Source organism: Neolamprologus brichardi, chromosome 9, assembly GCF_056152115.1.
Source record: "Neolamprologus brichardi isolate AB-2024 chromosome 9, ASM5615211v1, whole genome shotgun sequence".
NCBI lineage: Eukaryota > Metazoa > Chordata > Actinopteri > Cichliformes > Cichlidae > Neolamprologus > Neolamprologus brichardi.
This window is the reverse complement of record NC_142112.1, coordinates 7,827,566-7,851,730: the sequence shown is the minus strand read 5'-3', so window position 1 is coordinate 7,851,730 and position 24,165 is coordinate 7,827,566. Positions and strand designations below refer to the sequence as shown.

General features: G+C 39.7%; 1 protein-coding gene across 7 annotated transcripts in view; it reads right to left on the bottom strand.

Moving 5' to 3' along the window:
* The window catches only part of tenm3 (teneurin transmembrane protein 3), a 388,426-nt gene that overhangs the window by 205,056 nt on the left and 159,205 nt on the right, over window positions 1-24,165 (bottom strand). For all 7 annotated transcript variants that reach the window (XM_087845866.1, XM_087845865.1, XM_087845867.1 and 4 more), the window contains 3 exons: window positions 20,159-20,270; window positions 18,972-19,042; window positions 14,131-14,418 (listed from right to left, as the gene is read on the bottom strand). In XM_087845866.1, coding sequence (XP_087701992.1) covers window positions 14,131-14,418; window positions 18,972-19,042; window positions 20,159-20,270 — 471 coding nt within the window. The remainder of the gene's footprint in view (window positions 1-14,130; window positions 14,419-18,971; window positions 19,043-20,158; window positions 20,271-24,165) is intronic.

The window sequence follows — 24,165 nt, the reverse complement described above, 5'->3', positions numbered from 1 at the left end:
CCTTACTCCACTCTGCATGCTCGTGTGGGTCTGACCCAGGGGTCCCCAATCCCAGTCCACGAGGGCCGGTGTCCTGCAGGTTTTAGATGTCACCCTGGGTCAACACACCTGAATCACATGATTAGTTCATCACCAGGCCTCTGGAGAACTGAAGACATGTTGAGAAGGTCATTTATCCATTTAAATCAGCTGTGATGGATCAAGGACACGTCTAAAACCTGCTGGGACACCGGCCCTCGTGGACTGGGCTTGGGGACCCCTGGTCTGACCCTTTCACTCTGATTTTTTCCTCCTACTTTTTTTTGGCTTTTCGTCACGTCTGTCTTCGTACGGAGCTGCTGTGTTCTCCTTCGTTTTGTACAGAACTGTTTTTGGGGCAAATAAAATGCAAGTAGGGATTAAAACTGCAGAATTAATGATTACCGGTGCTGGAAATGCTAGCGCTTGATGCAGTGTTTTGATTTTTCTGCCACTCATACCCACAATGCAATGCGCAAAAGTCAGGTGGTCGATCTCTATTAATCAACCAAAGACCCAGACAGAGTTTTAATGTATTTGAAAATCTGAAGCCTTGTCCACACTAGTCCAGACAGATTTGAAGACAGCGTTTTCGTCTGAAAACGCTCCGCGTCCACACTATCATTTTCATTCGTTTTCACAGAGTTGTGCGTCCACATTATGTTCCAGTCCTGCGCATGCGTGACATGCAAGACAATTCAACCTTCCTCATTTCTTTCTGCTGCTTATTTACTTTCCGGCTGTTTGAAACGTTGCGGCAAAATGTCGAGGAAAAGCACCGAGTTTTTCAAATGGACTCACAATGAGGTGGAGTTGTTGCTGCGAGTAACACAAAAGTACAAAGTTGCAAACGCGAGTGAGAATTAAAGATTTTGAAGAAAAGCTATCTGAAGCATGTACAGACTGATATTAATCTTAACAGGGCTGTCAGAACTGAGAGCAAACGAAACAACTGCTGTATAACGCCCTCCGCTATCTTTGTTTAATTGGTCACATGACTAAAATGCATCATCACTGTTTTCAAAAAGGCTCCGGGTTCGCTGTCCACACTGGGACCCAAAACGGCGTTTTCAAATGTATCCACTTTGGAGAGCGTTTTCAAAACGTTGCGTTTTCCTTGACCAAAGACGGCGTCTCAGTGTGGACGGGAGGCCAGAACGGAGAGAAAAAGATGTGTTTTCAAATGAAAACACATTACTGTGGGAGTAGCCTTGTCCACCTTAACTGTAAAACTCAAAATACTGTTTTGTTTTTTGTCGACCTCGACCTTATACTGTCTGATTTCTCAGACTTTATATCTGATTTAGTTCTGAGCTCAGATAAAATAATTATTGTGGGTGATTTTAACATCCATGTAGATGCTAAAAATGACAGCCTCAACATGTCATTTAATCTGTTGTTAGACTCAATTGGTTTCTCTCAAACTGTAAAAGAACCCACCCACCACTTTAATCACACTCTAGATCTTGTTTTAACATATGGCATAGAAACTGAACATTTAACAGTGTTTCCTGAAAACCCTCTCCTGTCTGATCATTTCCTGATAACATTTACATTTACAATAATTGATTACACAGCAGTGGAGAGTAGACGTCATCACAGTAGATGTCTTTCTGAAAGCGCTGTAACTAAGTTTAAGAATATAATCTACCCACTGTTATCATCTTCAATGCCCTGTACCAACACAGAGCAGAGCAGCTACCTGAACGCTACCCCAACAGAGGTCGATCATCCTGTTAATAGTATTACATGTGAAAAAAGCCTCACTAGTATCAGAAGTACTTGACTCTCTCATATAACTCTCAAACTTTTAAGCTGGGGAGGAAATGTTGTAATACCAATTTAGAAGATCATCATTTAGCCTGAAAAAAGATTATTTCACTCTATAAATATTGCCCTCCATAAATCTTACTATTCGTCACTGATTCAGAATCAGAAAGACTTTATTTATCCCCAAGGGGCAATTAACAAGCAACAGAGCAGCATAACGTTGAAGATAAGGACAACAAGAACAGGCAATAAGAGTGAGATAATAAATACACAGAATATACAGTTTTAAAATTAAAGTGACTGAAAGGTGAATAAATAACTGTAAGCGACTAAAAGTGAACAAAGTGTCGGCAGTATAAAAAGAGTGTAGACTAGAGTAGTTTATGTTTCTGGTGGGGTAAATGTTCTTATCGGGTTAAAAAGCAGAGCTGCTTTGGGGACAAAGGTGTCTCTCCTCCTCCTCTCAGTCCTGCAGGAAATGCAGCGGAGGCGTCGCCCAGAGGGGAGCCATTGAAATGCAGGGTGAAGAATGTGAGAGGGGTCGTTGATGATTTCGGCTGCCTGTTTGAGGGCCTGTTGGCTGAAAACCTGTCAGAGTCCTGACAGGCCGATGATTTTAGAGCACACTGATGCAGTGCGCTGCAGTCTGTTCCTGTATGAAGGCTGAGGGAGTGGAACCAGCAGGTGACGAAGGTCATGATGCTTTCCAGGAAGGCGTAGTAAAAAGTCATCATGATGGGTGTGCTGACTCCAAAGCAGTTGAGTTATAAGGAGGTATAGCCGTCGGTTGCACCTCCTGAGAATCTCCTCTCTGCTGGCAGAGAATTTCAGGAGGTTGTCAAAGATGGTTCCCAGGTATTTGTACTCCACAACTACCTCCACTGGCTTCCCGTGGATGGTGGTGACTGAAGCAGCCAGATCCCTCTGATTGAAGAAAATCAGAACAACCCCAGGTTTCTCTTCAGCTCAGTCACCAGGCTGACAAACAGTCAGAGCACCGTTGAGCTAACCATCCCTTTAACGTTAACTAGGAATGACTTCATGAACTTCTACATTTATTTGGTCTTTATTCTTACATCGTGCTGTTCTTTATATTATGGCAAAGCTGTCAGTGTGATCAGTGTGAGAAATTATAGGTGTGGCTCGAAACTGGCTGGTGTGACAGCCAGACTAGCCTTCCCACTCAACAGGCCTGCACAGAGACACACACTCGCTCATGTTTGACTAACCAGCCTTTGTTAGTGTCATAATCACATTTAGCAGCCATATGACAGTAGAAAAGCAGCCAAGGACAGATAAGGCAATGTGGGAGTCTGTGAGTTTGAAAGCAACTAAAGATGAAAATAAATAGAAAATAAAGCTGTGTGTGTGTGTGTGTGTGAGTGTGTGTGTGTGTGTGTGTGTGTGTGTGAGAGAGAGAGAGAGAGAGTGTGAAGTTTCTCAGTAAAATCACCCATATGCTGAGGTCAGTCACACTATCGCTAGCTTTCCAGACATTTTTGACAAGTATGCTAGTGTGTGTGTGTGTGTGTGAGAGAATGAGAGGGTTGGTGGGTGAATCATTAAATGTGAGGCTAGTTATCCATCTGCAATGAAAAGCATTGCTTCTTTGTATAATCTGAGTCAATTTCCCAAATCAAGTATGTTGAAGAGTTTCTTGCAACTGCAAACCTTTCTTCCCCTTCGGGCCACAGAAGTGTCAGTGTCAGGAAATAACTGTTATAGTAATTATGGTTAGTGTGTGTGCGGCCTCAGAGCAGCCGACGCGTTTGGTTAATCTTTAAATTAATTACACCTGAAGAAAAAATGCACAGCTCATATATAATAAACACTTTACTTTCCAATTCCCTCTGCAGTGTATTTAATTATCTCTGTTAGCTCGGGCCCAATTGATGTACTACCATTGCAACAGAGCTGCTGACAAATCACGTAGCTCCAAATGACAGAATTCCTTCAGGTTTATGATGAGAGATGGACTCTTAGTGGTCACCAGGGCTGCATCTAAATAAGTCCATATCAGCACAAACGCTGTCCTAAACAGCGTGTTTTTTGCATTTTCCTTTCACTCTGGCTCCACGTTAATACACATCTACACAACCAAACATCTAAAGCCATATAGATACACAGGAAAAAACAGGAAATGTAATGCCCTTATGTGCTGCAGAAGAGAAAGGAAAATGAGAAAGAAGAAAAAACGGAGGAGGAACTGCACGGGGCAGGAGACAGAAGGCTACTGGTAATGCCCTAATGATGTAGTGGCTGTCAGAAGATTTGCTTCAGAGGCCAAATGATCCTGTAAGAACAGCACATTTATCGATCCAGCTATTAAATAGCTTCACATACTAATGATTGTGTGTGTGTGTGTGTGAAAGCGAGAGAGATGAGACAACAATATGAAATAAAAACAGGTGAAATCCTTTAAATGAAAGGAAACGAGGGCACCAAAGGTTCAAAGAGCCTGTTTACAGAGCTGTGTGCACGCGACACATATGCTTGGGGTCTGTTTCTCTCTCTGTTTAACCACGACCCTCTAATACAAATCATATTTGAGTTTTGAGAATACCTCATGTTAGATTTAGTGAAGTTGCAGTGATGGAAACATGATTCAGTGTGGGTGTGCTTGCAGCCCTGACATGTCTTTCCCTCAGTACTTCCATTACAGTGTGATAGCTATGAAACCATATCTGAACCTGATCTGTGTGATATTTGATATCAGTTCTCACCTTGAATGTTTTCAACAGCTCCCCCCCCCCCCCCCCCCCCCACACACACACACACACACTCACACACACACACAAAAACATCTTTATGGTCAACAATCACAGAGCAGTGTTTTTTTGTTTGCATTAAAATGTTCCTAAATAAATAAATAAAAAGTATCAATTTTTAAAAAAACAAAAATCACAGAGCAGCGAGAAATCGTTACATTGTTTCTTTCAGCAGAAAAAACTTTTCCCTTTTGATACAGATTTTTTTCATTTAAATAGGTATTTTTGGTGTATCAGTGTTGAGGTCTATAAGATTACATTACTCACTGCTTTTGTAAACAAAGTCATGTACTACATTACTTATTTACCTACAGTAAAAGAAGCTAATAAACTCTCACAAATCTGAAAGCCAAACTGGGGAAATCTAGCCCAAAGATAACTTCATAAAAAAGTGGGCAGACGTGACCCACGTCTCAGTGCAATCCCGACTGCGCATCACTGCTTTTATTATCAGTTAAAAATCAAGCTTTGGTGTTCTTGGCTGGGGTCGGCATTCACTCAGCTTTGGCTGGGATTCTTTCTACCAGCATCTTCTTCTTACAGATGTCAGCAGCTCCACGTGTTCTGGCCTAGCTGCAGTTTGCACTTCATCATCACTGTCCTCGTCTGTTGTAGACCGCTCTACTTTATTTTAATTTCTTAAACTCTAACCCTGATTAATTTCAGAATGTTTATGATGTCAGTGTTATGTCTTTTGAAAGAACGTAGTGGTGTCCCCACTATCATCACCTCCAACTCTAGGAGGAACAGAGAGTCAGTGACAGAGCACAGAAAAGCTCATTCCTGAAACCCGCTGAAGCATCATGCAAACAACTGTTCACCTCAACACAATGCTGTAACTCATAAATGCTGCTTTTTTAGTTTTTAACCCTTTAAGACCTACCATAGAACCAAGTCCGCCAGAGCTTATATTATATTTTTACATGCTGTGGAGCCATTTTTGGGAGCATTTCAAGTTGCTATACAATCAATCAATACAACCGTTATAGCCCAGATTTTAATAATATGTCTGCATTAAGTGCATAGTAATTACATAAATTGCAAAAACGTGCAATAAACTACAAAGAAATTGAAAATCGTTTTTGTTTTTTTAACATATATTTCTAGTTAGAGAAATTTAAGAGGCTTATCCCTCAAAACTGTAAATACAAAAAAGTTGCACAAAAAAGTTTCCCACCACAGGAAATTTATTTTGAGTGTCTTCATAGTTTTATTTTTGAAATACACCAATTTTTATAATCTGCAGGAAAAACGAAAATAAATATTATAGTGCAAATTTGCAAAAAAGCAGCATATGCATCAAAATAAACTATTTCCAGCAGTGCAATATGAGTCCTAAGCATCCCAGAAACGACACAGACAGTCATAAAGTCAAAGATAACTTTTAACACCAGTATAGGCTCATGAGGCCCTGATGGTAAAAAACTACATTTTCACGAAAATGACGTCACTTCCGATTTCGGGCAGGTCATGGAGGACATGCAATAGTTTGCGCTGACGCCTATTCCAACGTAGGAAGTGTTATGAACAGCTGATCGGATCGGCAAAGCGTGTTTCTGGAATATTATGTTTTTGTTGCTGCAAGTGCTTTTTATGCAGTTTTTGCAAAGCTATATGTGGAAGGAAACTGTGACCGAGGACAAGCTGATGGCATAAGATGTAAGTACAACTCCTTCGGTTTCATATGCAATTAAAAAGTTTTGCGCTAGCTTATGTGGTTGCAGAGCTACCGGGATTTAAAAATAGTTATGCAAAACACAGCGTGCTGCTCCGACCGGCTTTAAAGGGTTAACAATGTTTGGAATTTAGGCTGTCAGCAAAATAATGCAAGCAAAAGTCAGTTAAATCAGCTGCTATAAACGTGCTTTGCTTGTCTTAAACTCAACATTGATCTTATGATCAATAGGAAATCTAACTGTGCACCTTACTGAATATGATTTTACAGAAGTTGTTATAATGATCAGATCAGCACATCCAGTGGAATAAGTGTGTATAATAGCAAAACTTCCTGATGAGTCTCCACTGAGATGAAAAATGAATGTTTTTTAAAGGCCACATGACGTTTGTTAAATTACTGTTATAAATACATTAAAAGTGAAATATCATCACTTTCTATAATAACAGTTATGCAGACCCAAAGCTGTTCAACAACATACTGCAACACTGATGAGAGGTAAAACTTTCCTATTGTGTCTCATATCCTTTTGAAAATGCTTCTGATGTGAACAATAGTTCGTTAGAACAAAAATGTGCTGCTTGTCATTTATAGTTTATGTCTCATATCATATTTCAAGCCGGACTTTGTTGTCTCTGGATGGGCTCTCAGTCGGCCCTGTTCAGGGGTCTTTTTCATGTGTAAGTTTTAATCTTTTCTCCTGTGGAGAGAATTTTTAATCAATGAGGAAATCAACTTGAAAAAATAAAGCAAGAAATGTTCCAGTGGGGATCTACTGTTAATGAAAAGCAAAATATTTGGAATTCAGTTGTTTCTGCATATAAGTGCTAAAGTAAAGTCGTTTAACCAACACGCGCAGAGTTAGCGTACGAGGTTTGTGCAGAACTGCAGTGAAAGCTTTTCTGTCACCACAAGTAAAAAGGCCATCATCTATCAGAACTCAAGGAAACTGAGAAACGTTGCTGGAGAATTTATTAGGTTGAACGTTCCCTCCATCTCCCGCTTTCCATTCCCCTCTGTCTATCTAACTCGCTAGTTCCTTCTCCCTCTGCACTTCTGGTAATGGATTCGGCCTAAATGGGTTCTGAGAAACACAAGTGAAGAGGGGGAAAGGATGGAGGAGGAGGAGGTGAGGGAAAGGAGACTTCAAAACTTGTTGCTTGTGATAGCGTTATAATTACTGTTACTGTAAAAGCACTGACACTACATCACGCAGTTATTGTACAAATAACTCAGTCGTCAGTTGTTACTCTGGATAACGTCAGTCTTTAGTCTTACAATACTGTGATCACAAACTGATGACAAAGAACAACAGCCATGAGTGTATATTCTATATTTTGAAAGACAAAACAGGATAAAAGGAGCCAGAGCTGAGGAGGGTGTGCAGAGCGGTGGTTAATGATTTAATGTTCGCCACTTCATGGAATGAAGTCTTCTCCATGTTAGTGGCGCCAAAGTTAAACCCTCTAGTCAGTTAGTCTGTTATTCATTGATTTCTCTGGTCAGCACTAGATTGTTATTGAATATGACTGGCACCAGCATGTGTGTGTCTGTGTGTGTCTGTGTGTGAAGGGTGTGCATCTCGAGAACTCGAGTACATTTCCGCTTCGGCTGAAAAAAACATATTTTTCTGTATGCGTGTGATCATCACACACACACACACACACACACGCAATAAGCCTAAAACACAGCGCATTCACTGCCACTTTAAGATGATCACAACGACACATTCTTTAAATACACAACAGCATCTGAACACAAACAACATCATCAGTAATATCTGTGTCTAAATGCTGCATCGCGCACGAGAACACCGACTGCATCCTGGTGAGTGTGCACGGGTAATCTTTCTAGTTACATATGCACTTTAGTTATTGCTACTATCTGTCTTCTCCAGCAGTCAGATCTGATGTCTCCTGCTATACCGTCGCACTATATGCTCTAATATATGATAATATATGTGTCTGCGTTCAACAAACGATTCCATATACACCACGTGTGAGTAAATAAGTCTCGAGCACACGGACGCAGCATTAGGACTACCTGATGTATAGTTTAATAAGCGCACAAAATAAATATTTTATGAAATACATATTTTAAACAGCACATTATCACAGCACTGCACAACAGTACAGATTTACATTTCATCTGCTTTTCAGCTGGACAGTTTGGGAAACGTTTATTCTAAAGCTCTGTCAAAAACATTACTGAGGCCTTACACTTTCCACTGATTACTTGTTGCTAGGAGATTTTTACCTCTTCTCCCCCCTAATAGATTCACACTTCACACCTTGAAAGCAATGAGTCAGAAAGAAAGGAGCCAGTTTGCCAAATTGCTTATTTGTAAAGTAATAGCATTAGCACTTCTGCACTTCTTTATTAGGCTTTGTTCTGTGTAAAAATACAAACTAGCACAGATACTACGGCTCTGCTTCACAAATCATTTAGATCCGATTTATTTAAAACTTTCTTTAAAAAGAAAAAGACTCTAGAAACAGAACTGCTCCTGTGAGCGAGTCCCCGTTTAAAGTTTCATTTTACATGAAGGTAACAGGACTTTTACCTCATCCATCTGTGTTCAAGAAGTAACTATGATAATGATAACAAAGCAATCTGAATTTTTGGCAGGTTTCTTAAAATTTAAAAAGTGCGTCTCCTCCAAATGTCTTTTCTCTCTGAGGAGCAACACAATCAGCAGAAGAAAGTCATTTTGGAGGCTTCATCTGTACCTTATGTTTTGGTCATTAGATGTCATTGCCGTAGATGGGAGCGGGTAAACCAAGGCATCAACTAATGTTTGGAAAAGCAAAAAAATAAAAATAAAATACACAAGAATACAAAACTATGATGCTGCCAAACAGATGTGAGTCTTAAATAATCAGGCCCCATCTTATCTTAATGACCTTGTAGTACCATATCACCCTATTAGAGCACTTCGCTCTCACTCTGCAGGCCTACTTGTTGTTCCTAGAGTATTTAAAAGTAGAATGGGAGGCAGAGCCTTCAGTTTTCAGGCCCCTCTTCTGTGGAACCAGCTTCCAGTTTGGATTCAGGAGACAGACACTATCTCTACTTTTAAGATTAGGCTTCAAACTTTCCTTTTTGCTAAAGCATATAGTTAGGGCTGGACCAGGTGACCCTGAATCCTCCCTTAGTTATGCTGCAATAGACGTAGGCTGCCGGGGGATTCCCATGATGCATTGAGTTTTTCCTTTCCAGTCACCTTTCTCACTCACTATGTGTTAACAGACCTCTCTGTATTGAATCATATCTGTTATTAACCTCTGTCTCTCTTCCACAGCATGTCTTTATCCTGTCTTCCTTCTCTCACCCCAACCAATCACAGCAGATGGCCCCGCCCCTCCCTGAGCCTGGTTCTGCTGGAGGTTTCTTCCTGTTAAAAGGGAGTTTTTCCTTCCCACTGTCGCCAAAGTGCTTGCTCATAGGGGGTCATATGATGGTTGGGTTTTCTCTGTATGTGTTATTGTAGGGTCTACCTTACAGTATAAAGCACCTTGAGGTGTCTGTTGTTGTGATTTGGCGCTGTATAAATAAAACTGAATTAAATTGAATTGAATGTGAGTGAATTGTCTAATTAGTGTTGGAAATGAGAAGTTTCACATACATACAGCAATTAAAATGACAGAAATAGATCAAATAAAGTGTGAAGTTTAAATATAGAGTCCATGGCCCACAGTCAAAGTCACCTTTTTTCTTCAGCCTGGCTCTACGTACAGCCAGCACTGATCAGCACTCATCACCTCAGAGATCTAGATCTTATGCATGGTAGTAGCTCACTGAAAATGGAGGCAGCTGACTGTAGAGGGCTCTGAAAGTGGTCACCAAATTTTTAAATAAAACCCTAAATTTTATGAGGAGCCTTTGTAAGAAATCTCTGTCAGACGAGACCATTTATGGACCTGGTTAGAAGCCTCGCAGCAGCATTCTGGACCGTTTGTAGGCGATCCAGGCAGAGGAATAAGGAAATGCAATAATCGAGGCAGGATGAAAAAAGGTTCTATACATACTAGAGATGGCACAATACCACTTTTTTATGTCCGATACCGATATCATAAATTTGGATATCTGCCAATACCGATATGAATCCGATACAGTGTGTTTTTTAATCAATAAAACTGTTTTTTAATATCTTGCTGCATTTTGTATAAGTTCATACTCAAGTTTAAATAAACAACAACACTGAAGCTATTCTGTTATACCTGTATGTAAAAAACACACTGCACCCAAAATATTTCATAGTTCAGCAAAACTGATCAATCTAATAAACTTAAACCTGCTCCATCCTCCCTATTCTGGTATTTTAAAGAGTACTTAACAGAAATATTAAGCAACCTAACTAATAGGGTTGTAAACTCCCAGCAAAAAAATAAAATAGGGAACCCCCCCCCACCTCGTGATGCTTAATCGACGTAATCAACTTTAATTTAATGCAGGGTGAAAAAAATGCACAGAAATAAATTACTTTTCAAGAATAGTTAAGTAGATTCAACATCTTCCTTCAACAGAACTGCAGACTGCACAGACGGTTCCCAAAGGAAAAAGTAGTATAGCTTACTTGGGTATATTAGACTTAACAGTTACTATATACAGTAATGGACTTCTATACATTTTACATCAGATTAAAACTTTGGGTGTAAGATTCAGATAATTATTTATTAAAAGCTACACATTTTAAATGAGAATAAGAAAGAAAAGTATGTCTTTGTGCCCCCTTTTCCCTGTTCATGCCCTATCGGCCCCCCTGGCTAAACTTTGCTAGATCCGCCCCTGCACAGTTACCAGCCGTCAGCTGCGTAGAAAAAGATCCTGGTGTAGAAATAATATTAAATAAATTCTAACAACAGTTTATCAAGGTTAAACGTGCTGCTGTTGTTCAGCCGCTGGTTTCCTCTTTCTGGTGCAAAGTGGGCCAAAAACAAACAAGAGAGACGATCAGCTGATCATTGATCAGTTTCATGATTGAAGCAGGAGAGAGAGAGAGAGAGAGAGAGAGAGGCAGTCGCTCCATATATCGGTTGTTAAGCTTAACGTGGGAAGGCTTTACAAACATTCAGAGATGAACTTACACACTTGCTTTACTTCTCTCTGGGAAAATTTCCTCTGAGTTTGGTAGCGAGGCTACGAACACACACAGCTCTATCACGTGACGCATACTGCTCCGACGTGCTACAGTTATGAGCCGAGTTACGTCGTGTCGCAAGTTTTGTGAGGTGCTTTTTTGATATTTAATGGATATATATTTTTTATTTCTCTCCGATATCCGATCCAGTAATTTACGTCAGTATGGGACTGATACCGATACGTAATATCGGATCGTCCATCTCTAATACACAGCGATGGTAAAAGGAAAGTGTTGAAATCAAAAGCTGTGCGGCAGGCTGATGAATAAAGGGAAGAGTGTGAACACAGATAACTGGTGAAAGTTGGGCAAGTTGCTGTCTGAGAGACTGTAAGGACACTACGGTTTGAAAACGGCACCTTTATCATGTGTCCTTTTCAAAGCGATTGACATAAACAGGGACACGAGTCCCATGTTGTGTACAGCCTCCATAATGAGACATTTGTGCAAAATAATTCTTATTGCCTTGTGAAAAACATCGGCTACTCTGAAGTTTTGAGCAGTATATAAAGTATTCTTTATATCTTACTGTGTTTATGAGTTTGTGTTGCCCTTAAAGCTTTGATGAGTGCTGCAGCTGTCTGTGAGTGTCTCTATAACAGTTTAGGTTACAGTGTTAAGCAGCTTAGAGATGCCAAATGGATTAAGTGTTTTGTTCATACATAGTAAAGTAATCTGGTTAGCAAAGATGATACATTCCTCCTCCTCCATCTGCCCACCCTCCTTTCTTTTTCCTCCGTATTTCCACATTTATTTCCTTTTTAAACACACTCATACATCTGCAGAGAGTCTTATAGAAAGTGGTCTGAAGAGGTCAGCTTATATATTTTATGCCCAATCATGATAAAAAAAAATCCATTTGCAGCAGGGTAGTGTCTTTTTCTTTTTTTTAGCTGCGGTGCTTCTGTGATTGTTTTAATGCAACATTTTTTGCTGCTTATTCAAACTAAACATGAATTGTATAAGTTCAGTATGTCTGTGTATGTGAGAGCAGCACCTGTATGTTCAGGATAAAAACCTTCCTTCTTCTGTCCCTGCAGCTCAGATCACCAAGTATCAAGTAGCCGGGCCCTCGTGGGTCCGGACACAATAAGTGTTTATATCTGCCAGTGTGCGTGTGCATGTTTGCAAGTGTGTCCTTTGCCAGACAGACAGCTCTGCTCTAATATTTTCTTGGGTAATATTACAGACAATGCAGACAGGCGTCTCACTTTCCCTTTGTGTCTTTATTCTCCACTTTCTGTGCTCCTGCTTTGAACTCTGAAATCTCTCCTCTCATCATTTCTCTGGTTTTCTCACATCTTTGTTTTGTTTTCCCATCTTACTACAACAAAGGTAGCGACACGGCCAGAAGCCTTACTGTCCACACACACACACACACACACACACACACACACACACACACACACACACACACAGTGACACTAACTTTCCTCCTATAGGAACCTATACGCGTAACATGTTTTGTGATTGCAGATCCTTTAGGTTCAGACTTCATGTCATGACACTAGAATTATGTTAAAGTTTAAACAATTTATTCACTCAACCAAATCAGTTTATTTTCTTTGGGTGAAACGACATGATGAAAGTCCCTTCATCTTGTTCGGCTTATCCGTTTCAGTGTCTTGGCTTTGGCTGAGCGTATCCTGTCACAGGGTGAAAGGCAGAGTACATCCTGCACGGGTCACTGAACCACTGCAGGACTAACAGAAACACACCTATGGCCACTTTAAACTCTCCAATTAACTTAAAGCCATGGATGTGTTGGAGTGTGATGGGAAGTCAGAGCACCAGGAGACACAACACGCACACAGAGGCCCCGACCACCTCTTAGATTCAAACTCAGCACCTGTAAGGCAACAGTGCTAACTACTTCTTTAAAGTAGTAATTAAAACATATCAAATACTTAAACTGAGATCATTATAAAAATCAGTTTGCAACATGTCTCAGAAGCAACAGTTGCCTTTGAAAATTGAAGAGATTCTCACCAGGCAGCCTTGAATTGCCAGATAAACGTACATTTAACCCCGCTCGACCACCATGCGGGACACTTCCTGAGTGTGCACAATAATCTTGGATATCACTTTAAATGTCAGAGAACTAAGTTGTGCTGTTTTGTCTTAAACAACTTAACGGTTGCAATTAATACATTTTTACACAAACCCCAAATATCAGAATTAGGTAAAGTAACATGTTTGGAAATAGTTATCAATGCAGTCAAATCAGTTTTAGATTTCTTTCTGTAATTACTGAAAGACGTCTACTATTCCATTACATGAACAGATAAATTACCATCATTGACCAAACTGTTAATAAAGTTACATACGTTTATATACATTTCTATCTAAATAGTGTAGCAGCTGGTGCTAGAACCATCTGTGCTCGTCTCTACTGAGACTGAAGAACATGTGCTACATGACATTCAGCAGCCAGGTTTGAGTCTGACCTCAGGCCCCTCCCCCTGCAATCTCTCCCTGCTTTCCTGTCGACTCTCCATTACGGCAGCATCCAATAAAAAGCAAAAGGCCCCAAAAGAGATTTTAAAAAGTAAAAGTGCAACATTTTAACAGTATAACGTTACTTTCAAGTTGGCCCACGAGAACGTCTAAACCATCAGCTACATGACAGTTGAATCAGAAAGACTGAGCTAACTGTTGTGACTTGTTGTTTCCAAGTGTGACAGCGATGAATAAGAACTATTACTTGAGCACAAAGCAGGACATGATATCAAAAAGGGAGCGAACAGTTGATCTCCTACCATTGTCGCTGTCCGATTTGTTCTCGTGCTCAGTGTCAGTCAGAGTCAGCACTGAGTTGGAGCGGCTCGACAGGCAGGAACTCCTCCCGGATGATTTACCCAGACCTCCGCGGCCCCACAGATGCATAGCATGCTCTGGGGACATGACTGCCTGACTATCAGCGTCTAGCTCCTGAGCTGTACCGACTGAGAAACCACGGTGGGGTGGAGGCATTTCAGGGCAGAAGGGCAGGCCGCGACGAGACGGCGGCTCACAGATCCCCAGCTGACGAAGACTGAAGTGTTGACCTGAAACAGATGGCCGCGTTGAAATCATTTAGAAATCATTAGATCATCGCAAATGACTATAGATCTAATACACAGAGATGGTGTGACTATGGCATAAAATATACACTATATTGCCAGTGTACACTCACCCATCCAAATCATTGAATTCAGGTGTTCCAATCACTTCCATGGCCACAGGTGTATAAATTTAAGCACCTAGGCATGCAGACCGCTTCTACAAACGATTGAGAAGAACAGTAACTCAGCCACAGAGTGGTAGGCCATGTTAAATCGCAGACCGGGGTGCTGAGTATGCAGAGGTCACCAACTTCCTGCAGAGTCAGTTGCTACAGACCTCCAAACCTGATGTGGCCTTCAGATTCATTCAGGAACAGTGTCTCTTTATTAACCTCTGTCTCTCTTCCACAGCATGTCTTTATCCTGTCTTCCTTCTCTCACTCTAACCAATCACAGCAGATGGCCCCGCCCCTCCCTGAGCCTGGTTCTGCTGGAGGTTTCTTCCTGTTAAAAGGGAGTTTTTCCTTCCCACTGTCGCCAAAGTGCTGCTCATAGGGGGTCATATGATTGTTGGGTTTTTCCTCTGTATGTGTTATTGTAGGATCTACCTTACAATATAAAGCACCTTGAGGCGACTTGTTGTGATTTGGTGCTGTATGAATAAAACTGAATTGAATCGAAAACATCATAGAATGTGAGTTTATGACCAATCAGCTGCAGTCAAGCCTCATATAACCAAGGACAACGCAAAGCATTGGATGAAGTGATCTAATGCTGGGCTCACACTGTGCAATTTTTGGCCCATTTTGAACCGATTTTTGAGTCGTGCGACCGTTTTGGCGATCGGGCCGATTTTGGCCTTCATCGTGCGTCGTGCATCGTGTAGTACACGTGGGGTAACGAGAAGTGATTATCACCTCACGACCAGCTCCCGATCATCAATCGCTTGGTCGTGAGGCTGTCACCGCAGTTTCTCACACTGCGCACGCGCAAACACAAATGTCAGCGAAAAAGACGGCGCAGCACGGCAGTGCAGCGTGTGATCTGGACACAAGCGATGGAGGCACTTGTAGAACTTTGGAAAGCTCTTTTCGATGTGGCCTCACAAAATTATCATGACCACAACAACCGTGAAAATAGTTGGAAAGACACTGCTGCTCAATCACAGCTGCCTGATCATGTTTGTCATTAGCAATTTAGCAAAGTTGATGGTGGTGTGTGTGTCTGTGTGAGTGAAAGACAGAGAGGGAGAGCGAGCGACAGAATTTCTGTTATAACCTTCATGTTATGGACGCACAGTGTGAGCACTCGGGTCGCATCAGAGCATCAGGTCGTATAGTGTGAGACCTGCATCGTGACCTACGAACTTCTAACCCCTGCGAGTCAATCGTGCAGTTTGAGCAGGAGCTGAATCGCGCGACTGACAAAATCGCAGTGTGAGCCCAGCATAAAGCAGACTTCCAGTGGACTCTAGAGCAGTGGGGATCTGATCTCCGGGTGACAAATCGTGTTTCTTTGTATGGCAACATGATGGCATCTGAGTTTGGTCCAGTGTTATATTTGTTGGTGGGGGGATATGGTGTGGAGTTGTTTTCAGAGTTGGGCTTGGCCCCTTAGTTCAACTAAAGCAAATCTTAATATTCAGCATAACAAGATACAATTTCAAGCTCCCAGCTATGTGGGAACAGTTTCGGGGTGGCCCCTTCCTGTTCCTACACCACTGTGCACCAATGCACAAAGAGTCCTGACCTCAACCTGACAAACACCTTCGGGATAAACTGGAAATATAGACTGAGATCCAGGCTCTCGGCCAACATCACTGTCAGATGTTGCAAATGGTCAGAAATTTCCCCAAACTCACTCCTAAACCTCGTGGAAACCCTTCCTAGAAAAACTGAAGCTATTATAGCTGCAAAGGGTGGGCTGACATCACATTAAACCCTATGGATTAAGAATGGGATCTCACTCAAGTTCATATATGTGTGAAGGCAGACGAGTGATTAATTTTGGCAATACAGTGTATATACAGCAGGTGGAAGACGGCTATGAAAAAAACAGTCAAAGCTGGTGAAGTCTGTGAGGAATCGTTGACAAAGCAGTTCTGATGAGACTGAATGAAGAACTCAGAAGACAAACCAGACAAAAGGTGCCTCAAATCCAATTAGACGTTGAGAACACAAGTGCTTTAAGTCTCATGTGTGGTGGTGCAGCTCACAGTGACATGTACATATTTAACATAATCAATATGAAGCTGTGCTTTAGTTTTTATACAGTTTGCTCAGATGTAAATTAGAGAGTTTAGTAAAGATCAATTTTACTGCTAATTAAATGATAACCTTTACTCATCATTAGTGTTATTACAGTAAAAGCAGTAAGTGAAAAATAATAATAAATAATTATATGATAAAACATTATTGATTTTAACAGCTCAACAGCTTTTTAAACAGTGAATGACATTAAAAAACATTTACCGTTTGTACCGACACTTTCCCAACTCACTTCAGTCAAATTTGGAAGGTTTCTAAATAACAAGCTAAGTATGTGTGCGGACAACCAGCTGGTGGAGCGGTCTACAGAGAAGGACAGGAGCCTGATATAAAATAAAACAACGAGAATGTATTCAGGACAGCCAATAACTACGGAGCCCCGCAGGGGACATGGGAGAAAAAAAATTAAGACGGACTTTTGCGAGATCTCGCAAAAGTCCGTCTTAATTTTATTTTTCTCCCATGTCCTCTGCGGGGCTCCGTACATAACCCAGAATCATCTTGATGCACGCTCAATCATCCAGGTAAGTACATCTCCAAAAGTTGATTCTGTTCATCTGGATGCTTTCAGTGGGAGAAACGTTTCGGCGTCTTCAGTCTCAGCTGACTGCAGGTTTCAACCTTATAAATAGTACATCTGCATAATGACTGAAACCAGCCCACTGAGGGAACAACGGGCTGGGAGGTCAGTTCCTTAATCATAATTATGCAAATTCTCATGACCATTGATCAACCACCACTGATCAATGACCATTCACAGATGGTACTCATGGCGAAAGTGACGAAACGTTTCTCCCACAAAACGCTACGTCCAGACGAACAGAATCAGCTTTTGGAGAATCCCAGAATCATGTTTAAGCTGAGTGTCTGATGATCCCAGCTTTCCTGTCAGAGCCTGAACTTGAACAGGTAACAAAGGCAGTGACGAGCAATAACGTTTCTATATGAGAATCACTGCAGTTGCCTTGAAGTCTGTTTGGGCTGGTTGTCATCTTGGTTTGTCAGGTTTGTGTACATAAAAAAGATTAAGACAGGGATCTTTGATTTGATTTGATATAACTTTATTAGTCCCACAAGGGGAAATTTCATAAGGCTGCCGACCTATTGCACGCAATGGTGGCGCCATCTTACCCTCCGACCATACATACATGACACAAAACATCACATGGAGAAGACAGGTCAGAGGTATAACAATGGAAAATGCACCACATGAGGAAAGAAGATCTGTGTTGGTGTGTGACTGTAGCCTCAGGTTTATTTGTAACTGATGTGTTTCAGGGCATTTTACAGAATAACAAAGTAACGTACGTATTGTCGAAATTACTTTCTATGATGAGTAATTAAGTGAGGTACTGCATTACTTTTAAGAAAGGTAATGAGTAACATGTAATACATTACTTTTCCTCAATAATGACTGTAACATGGGAATAAAGTAAAGTCTGTTTTTTCCTCCTGTACTCTTGTATTAAAAATCTGTAATAATTTAAAAATAGATGCAATACAACAGAATGAAGACGCTAAATAGTAAATAAAAGTAAATAAATAAAATTCAATTTTCTATTTCAAAGTCTGTTTCTTTGATATCTGTGTTTCATATGATTTAATTACATTTAACTGGAAATGAGGAGTAACTGGAATTGAGCTCAAATCGTTTTCAAATAACAGGATAATCCTTAAAAACATATTTAAAATCTAAGTGTGTGCTTCATTTTCAATCAGCAGATAAAAAGAAAAGTTATAAAACCCTTCGATGATTAACAGCACAGCAAGAGAGAAGCAGCGGCGCTGTTCATGAATTTATCCTCTCCACTTTAAATAGCTGCAAATACACAGGTGATAGGATAACCGACTAATGTTCTATTATATGTCGTTGGTTTGTGTATATCATCATATATTATATGTTCAATAATGTATACGGTTGTAAGTGGACTTGGAGAAAAATGGGTTTAGTCTTTTGTTGATTATTAATCATTTTACTGTGATTTTTCTCTTTTCTCAGACTTATTATCATATAAGCTCATATGCTTCCATCCTCTTTCTGGACTCCTGTCACATATACTTTTAATGTTAGGTTACGCAAATTTCATGCATACAATTCTAGGTTGTTTGAATTTCATTTATATGTACTTTAATGTCGCTACATTGTAATCATATTTTTAAAGAAAGACAATTCATATTTCTAAAGTAACTGATGGAAATATCTTTTCACAGTAGTTTTGTTGGTCTTAGTGCACACATACAAATAGATGGGGATAGCATTTCTGTCTGTGCACTTTTGTAGACTCTCACCTTGTCTGTTAAAATCATCCTTTTCATGGTGAACCATGTCCTTGTGTCCCTTGGTTGTCCCGTACAGTAACCTGTCAAAAGCCAAGGGCAAAAAGGATAAAGGAAGGCGCTGCACACACGCTGTAGACTTTTGATGATCCATGTTCTGAACTATACAACCACCACATCATCACCATGGTCATCAAAAATACAGGAAACGAACTACGCTCTGCATTAAGTGCTTTTTTATGAATGTTATGTAACTGAATGTATCGAAGTGAAAAACAGACAAAGTGCAAATTCTTATGATGAAAAACTGATAGTAGTAAATTAACCTACATATATTTACTGGAATTATACAAAACAGCATTAAGTAATGATTACTGTAAGATGATTAAATCAATGTCTATACTAAGAACATTGTATTTGAATGTCTTTATGTTGAGTCATCGAGGTAAGAAAATCCCAGAAAGCTGATTCTGTTCATGTGGACAGTGAGACACGTTTCACAACTACAACCACAAATACATTAACTTCACTAGAAGAATATGAAAAATGACAGGCTAGCCTTCTTAGACTGAGATTTCCTTGAGTAATGGGGGACATTTAAAGTCGATGTGCACCGTAAACAACAGTCCCACGAACAGCTAAGATACTGCGAGGGCTCTCAAGCTGCAGGCCTCTGGTAGAGGACCTGAGCTTGAAGGACAGACAGGATAGGGGTGAGAGGGGAATTTTTTTATAATATAGTCTCATCATCCACTGGATACAAATATCATCAAAATGACACAACACAGAGCGAACACCATCACCACAGACACAATGGCTAGGCCCTGACTCCCTCTGTGACCATTCATCGATGGTCAAGGCTGACCTCATGGCCCATTCTTGTCAGTGGTGCTAGCTTCGGTCATAATGCAATGTTCTGCTTATAAGGTTGGGAAAAGCTGGCCAAGACTGAGGAAGGTCTAAGTCAACCTAAGTCTTTTTAAGTAGAAATAAACTTTGCTTATAAATTCCCATATATGTAGGTTTATTCAATAGAGTATAATTTAATACGGTTTCAGCCAGCTGTTTACAAAGGTGAATTACACAGAGGAAAAAATAGAGATACTCACATATGCCAATTTGTGTTTTTGACATTTTTGACACAGTTCTAATGTCGCTCAACAAAACAGAAGATAGTATGGTGTCATCTATTTTCTCACCTGGTCTGGTCTTGGTGCTGGTCAAAAGCCTTCAGTGTCTCACTGGAGGAATAGGACTTCTGGGTGGGGACCCGGAGTCCCTGGGAACCAATAGCACAGCCTTCACTGTCCCCTGATGAACATAAAATAGACAGATTAAAAAAAGTCTTTATGTAGATGCAGCTCAAGCCATAATCCATCACTATGTACAGTTAAAGTAGAGCATCAAAATCAACTCTGAACGAGAAGGGTGCAAATTAGTGATGGTCGGTCGAACGAGCTGGCTCCTTATCGCGAGCCGTGTTTTTTTTTCTTTCTCTCTCTCTCTCTCGCACTTTTTTTCCGCTTCACTCAGCATGCGAGCTTTATGCTGGGCAGAGGGGGGAGTGGCGGTAGTTACACTCAGTAGCACAGAGAGAGAAAGAGAGCCAGGGACAAGAACGTCACATTAGAAAGGTATAGTAATCATCCACAACTATTTTCAGTTGCAGATGATAAAGGATTCAGAAAGTTTATTCATCCAGGTCCATATGACAAAGAATGTGCATCTTCTTTTTGTTTTCATATTATAATTTACATTTAATTGTGTTGTGGTTTGCAGTGTTTTGTGTTGTTTCACTTTAAATTTGTAAAAGGAAAAAGCTGAAAATATAAATAGTTAAAAGTTGAAATGTGAATAGTTGGTTTTTGTATTATATCATTTATTTGTTACATTTTATGTGGAGTGAACAAATAAAAGTATATTTACGGTGGCCCCTACAGACAAAGCACATACAAACTCCAAAACAGGTAAAAACAGGTAAAAACATGTAAAAACACGTAAAAACTCCAAAACACGTACAAAACACAACAGAAGTGCTCCAGGATGCTAGGGACAGTGTTGAACTTTTGTTTCCTAGTGGCTACACAAGCCAGCAAGTACCAACGACTGGATTTGGTGTGTGGTAGTAACAGGTAAATTAACTCTTTTTCTTTAAATCATTTGACTATATATGAGTGCTTGTGTATAAATACACAAACAATACACACACATATATATTTATATATAAACATATATAAATAAAACCACTTTTTTTTTACATTAGTAATTCCTTTTGTGCATAATTTTATATTGTTGTTAATAATAAATAAATGAAAGCAACAAAACAACCTGAAGAGCCGGTTCGGAGCCGAAAGAGCCGGAAATCCCATCACTAGTGCAAATGTCTGCCAAGCCCAACACTCTTTTCAGTTTTACTTGTTTAAAATGTTGGTAGTTTAACCTCCTAAGACCTGAACTCTTCCACGACATGCATTTTTAATTTCTCTTTGGTATTTGGGCTGATTGGGACCCGATGAATGTAAAAATAAAGAATTACCAGATGTTTTTTTTTAAACTAATTTTTGTTTTTATGAAAAATGAGAGCCACATATGAGGATATTTGTTTACAATTTCAATAGAACAGTAGCAGCATAACGTCCTCGTATGTGGATATCGGGCCTTTGCAGAGCTAAATTGAGTATTTGGTCTAAATAACCCAAAATGTAATGTCCACATATGTGGACGCAGGTCCAGGAGGTTAATTTACAACAGCAAATATTTTGACTTCCAACAAATAATTTCATTGAGGAAGGAGACAATAATATAATCAATAACCATCAATGAGACACTTCCATTTTTATCAGCATACTTAATCACTAAATCACTATTAAGTGATTCTTGGCATAAACTGAACTGAACTGTTGATATTATTTTATGTTACATATTTATGTTAAACTAATATAACATAATAGCGTCAAAGAATTACAAAGACAATTTCAGGATCGCTGATAGTAGTAGTAATCTCTCCACCAATCATTCCACCATAATTTAGCTTCTTCTTTAATCAAAAAAAGACACAGAATAATAAATAAAACAATAATGAATCCAGGTTGCATTTACTGGATTTACTGAGGAGGGTAAGTCACTGCAGACTACGTGATTTTTATGTTGTGTCTGTTCCATTAATAACTAACAGTGCAATCAAAGAAAGAAGTTTTGGTCTCAAAAGCATTAAATTATAAAATTAAATTGAAAAAAGAACAGAATGTCCTTGATAAAATAGCTTGTCTTTTTATTGAATAAATCTAATCATATTATAATATAAACAAAATTATTCCCACATACGAGGGACAGAAAAGTGTAAGGTCAAATCAAATAATAATTTTGAATGTTTGATATCCAAAATCAAAACATTGCGGTATGTTTAAAAAACATGCAGATGGATAAGATAAACTCAAGGAAGACAAAATCATCACCACACAAAGCCACTCCTGACATACCTTTGACTTCTCAGGAGAAAAGAATGAGGTGATATACACAAACCAATGACAGAGCCAGGCCAAACTTTAGTTGTAACAAAATGTAACAAAATGTAACTAATCTAAAAATCTAAAAAACAAACAAACAGGAAACTGACAGGAGTTTGCTATTTGGCTTTTGAATACTCTTGTGGTGGTACAATATAGTAATAAAATATTTATATACTGTGAGGACCAATATCTTAATAATAATAAATAAGAATGGTGGTATATGTAGATTACATTGTAAGGGTTGCAGACGATTGTCTAGCTCTGCAGCACATGGACATCAAAGAATCTCTATGATAATCTACTGAGGAGGCCTCACAATCTTGCTGCAATGCTTTCCTGATCCTGTTATCCAGTCATGACTTAAAAAGAATCTCAGCTGTTTTTATGTTTAGTGTTTAATTCATTTACTGATTGTCCTTTAATATAATTAAATTATAATTGAGAATGGCATTAAAGAAAACATACAACATCTGGGCAGTGCTACCCTACAAGCACACTCTTTAGCCCATCCATTCATTTTCATTACTTCCACTTGATTGCCCAATCAAATCTCTTAACACCCCCCAACAACAACCTAAGCCTTCACAGTCACAGGAAGCATGCAATATATAAATTGCCCTCTCGTCCCTGCGGGCAGTCTATCCTTCAAGTTTGGGTCTTCTACCGGAGGGCTGGGAATCTGAGGGTCCTGCGTAGTATCTTTGCTGTTCCTACACTGTAAAATGTAATATTGTGTTTAATTAAAAATATTAAGTAGGCAGAACTCAGTTTTTATCAATTTGTTATTAGAACTCAATTTAAGTAACTTACCAGTGCATTTTATGCAAAAATGCTGATCAACTCAATTTATTTGAGTTTTCTTTACTTAAAACTAAGTAAACTGGAAATGTTGCTTCTCAGTGCGGAAGGATGAAACAATGTGTTTTGAAAATGCCACGTGACTACCGTCCTCCTCCCTCGCGGATCAGTCCGCATGTTCATGGTGCATTTGTTATGGAATATTTTGAGCAAACCTGGAGAAGCGTCAGCTCAAAATATTATTATTGTCATTGCTGTGGATCTTTACCTGATACACTGACTTGGTGAGTAAATGTTTACTCTTATTTACACTGATTTTGTGGCTTCTCTTAGTTTAGCACCAGGTTTATAATCTTGCTAGCTAGTTAGTGTTAGCCTAGCGTTGCTGCTGCCGCTGGGCTCATGTTACTTAAAAATTAACACCACAGCCTTAAAAACCTTATAAAAATATGTCGGTGAAATTTTCTGTTGATTGTTTGAAATAAAAAAGTGAGATAAGAGTCCAGACAAAAGTTTTTGGGAGGTGCAGCCGTTAGGGGTGGGGGGTATTTTCAATCCATAGCCATAGCTAACTAACTAACTATATATCATGTTTAACCTGAGTAGCAAAAGACCGCAGGGGGGTTGAAAATGACATGCCAGCAGTTAGCTGTGCTCGCGGACTCTATCGAGCCTTGACCTCCCGGTCAGCTATCGCGCTGGTGGATAACAGAGCTCTCCGAAAACGTCAAAGCACTTTTGCAAATATGTGATATTTTGTTAAATTAAGTAGATATTTGAGCTACATTCTTGGCTGAAAATATCTTAAAAGTTTATTTGGTGACCCAGAAAGGGTAGTCTCGGGAAACGGAGGCTGCGGTTGTCGGAGCTTGTCTATGTGTACTTGTGGTCTCGTGGAC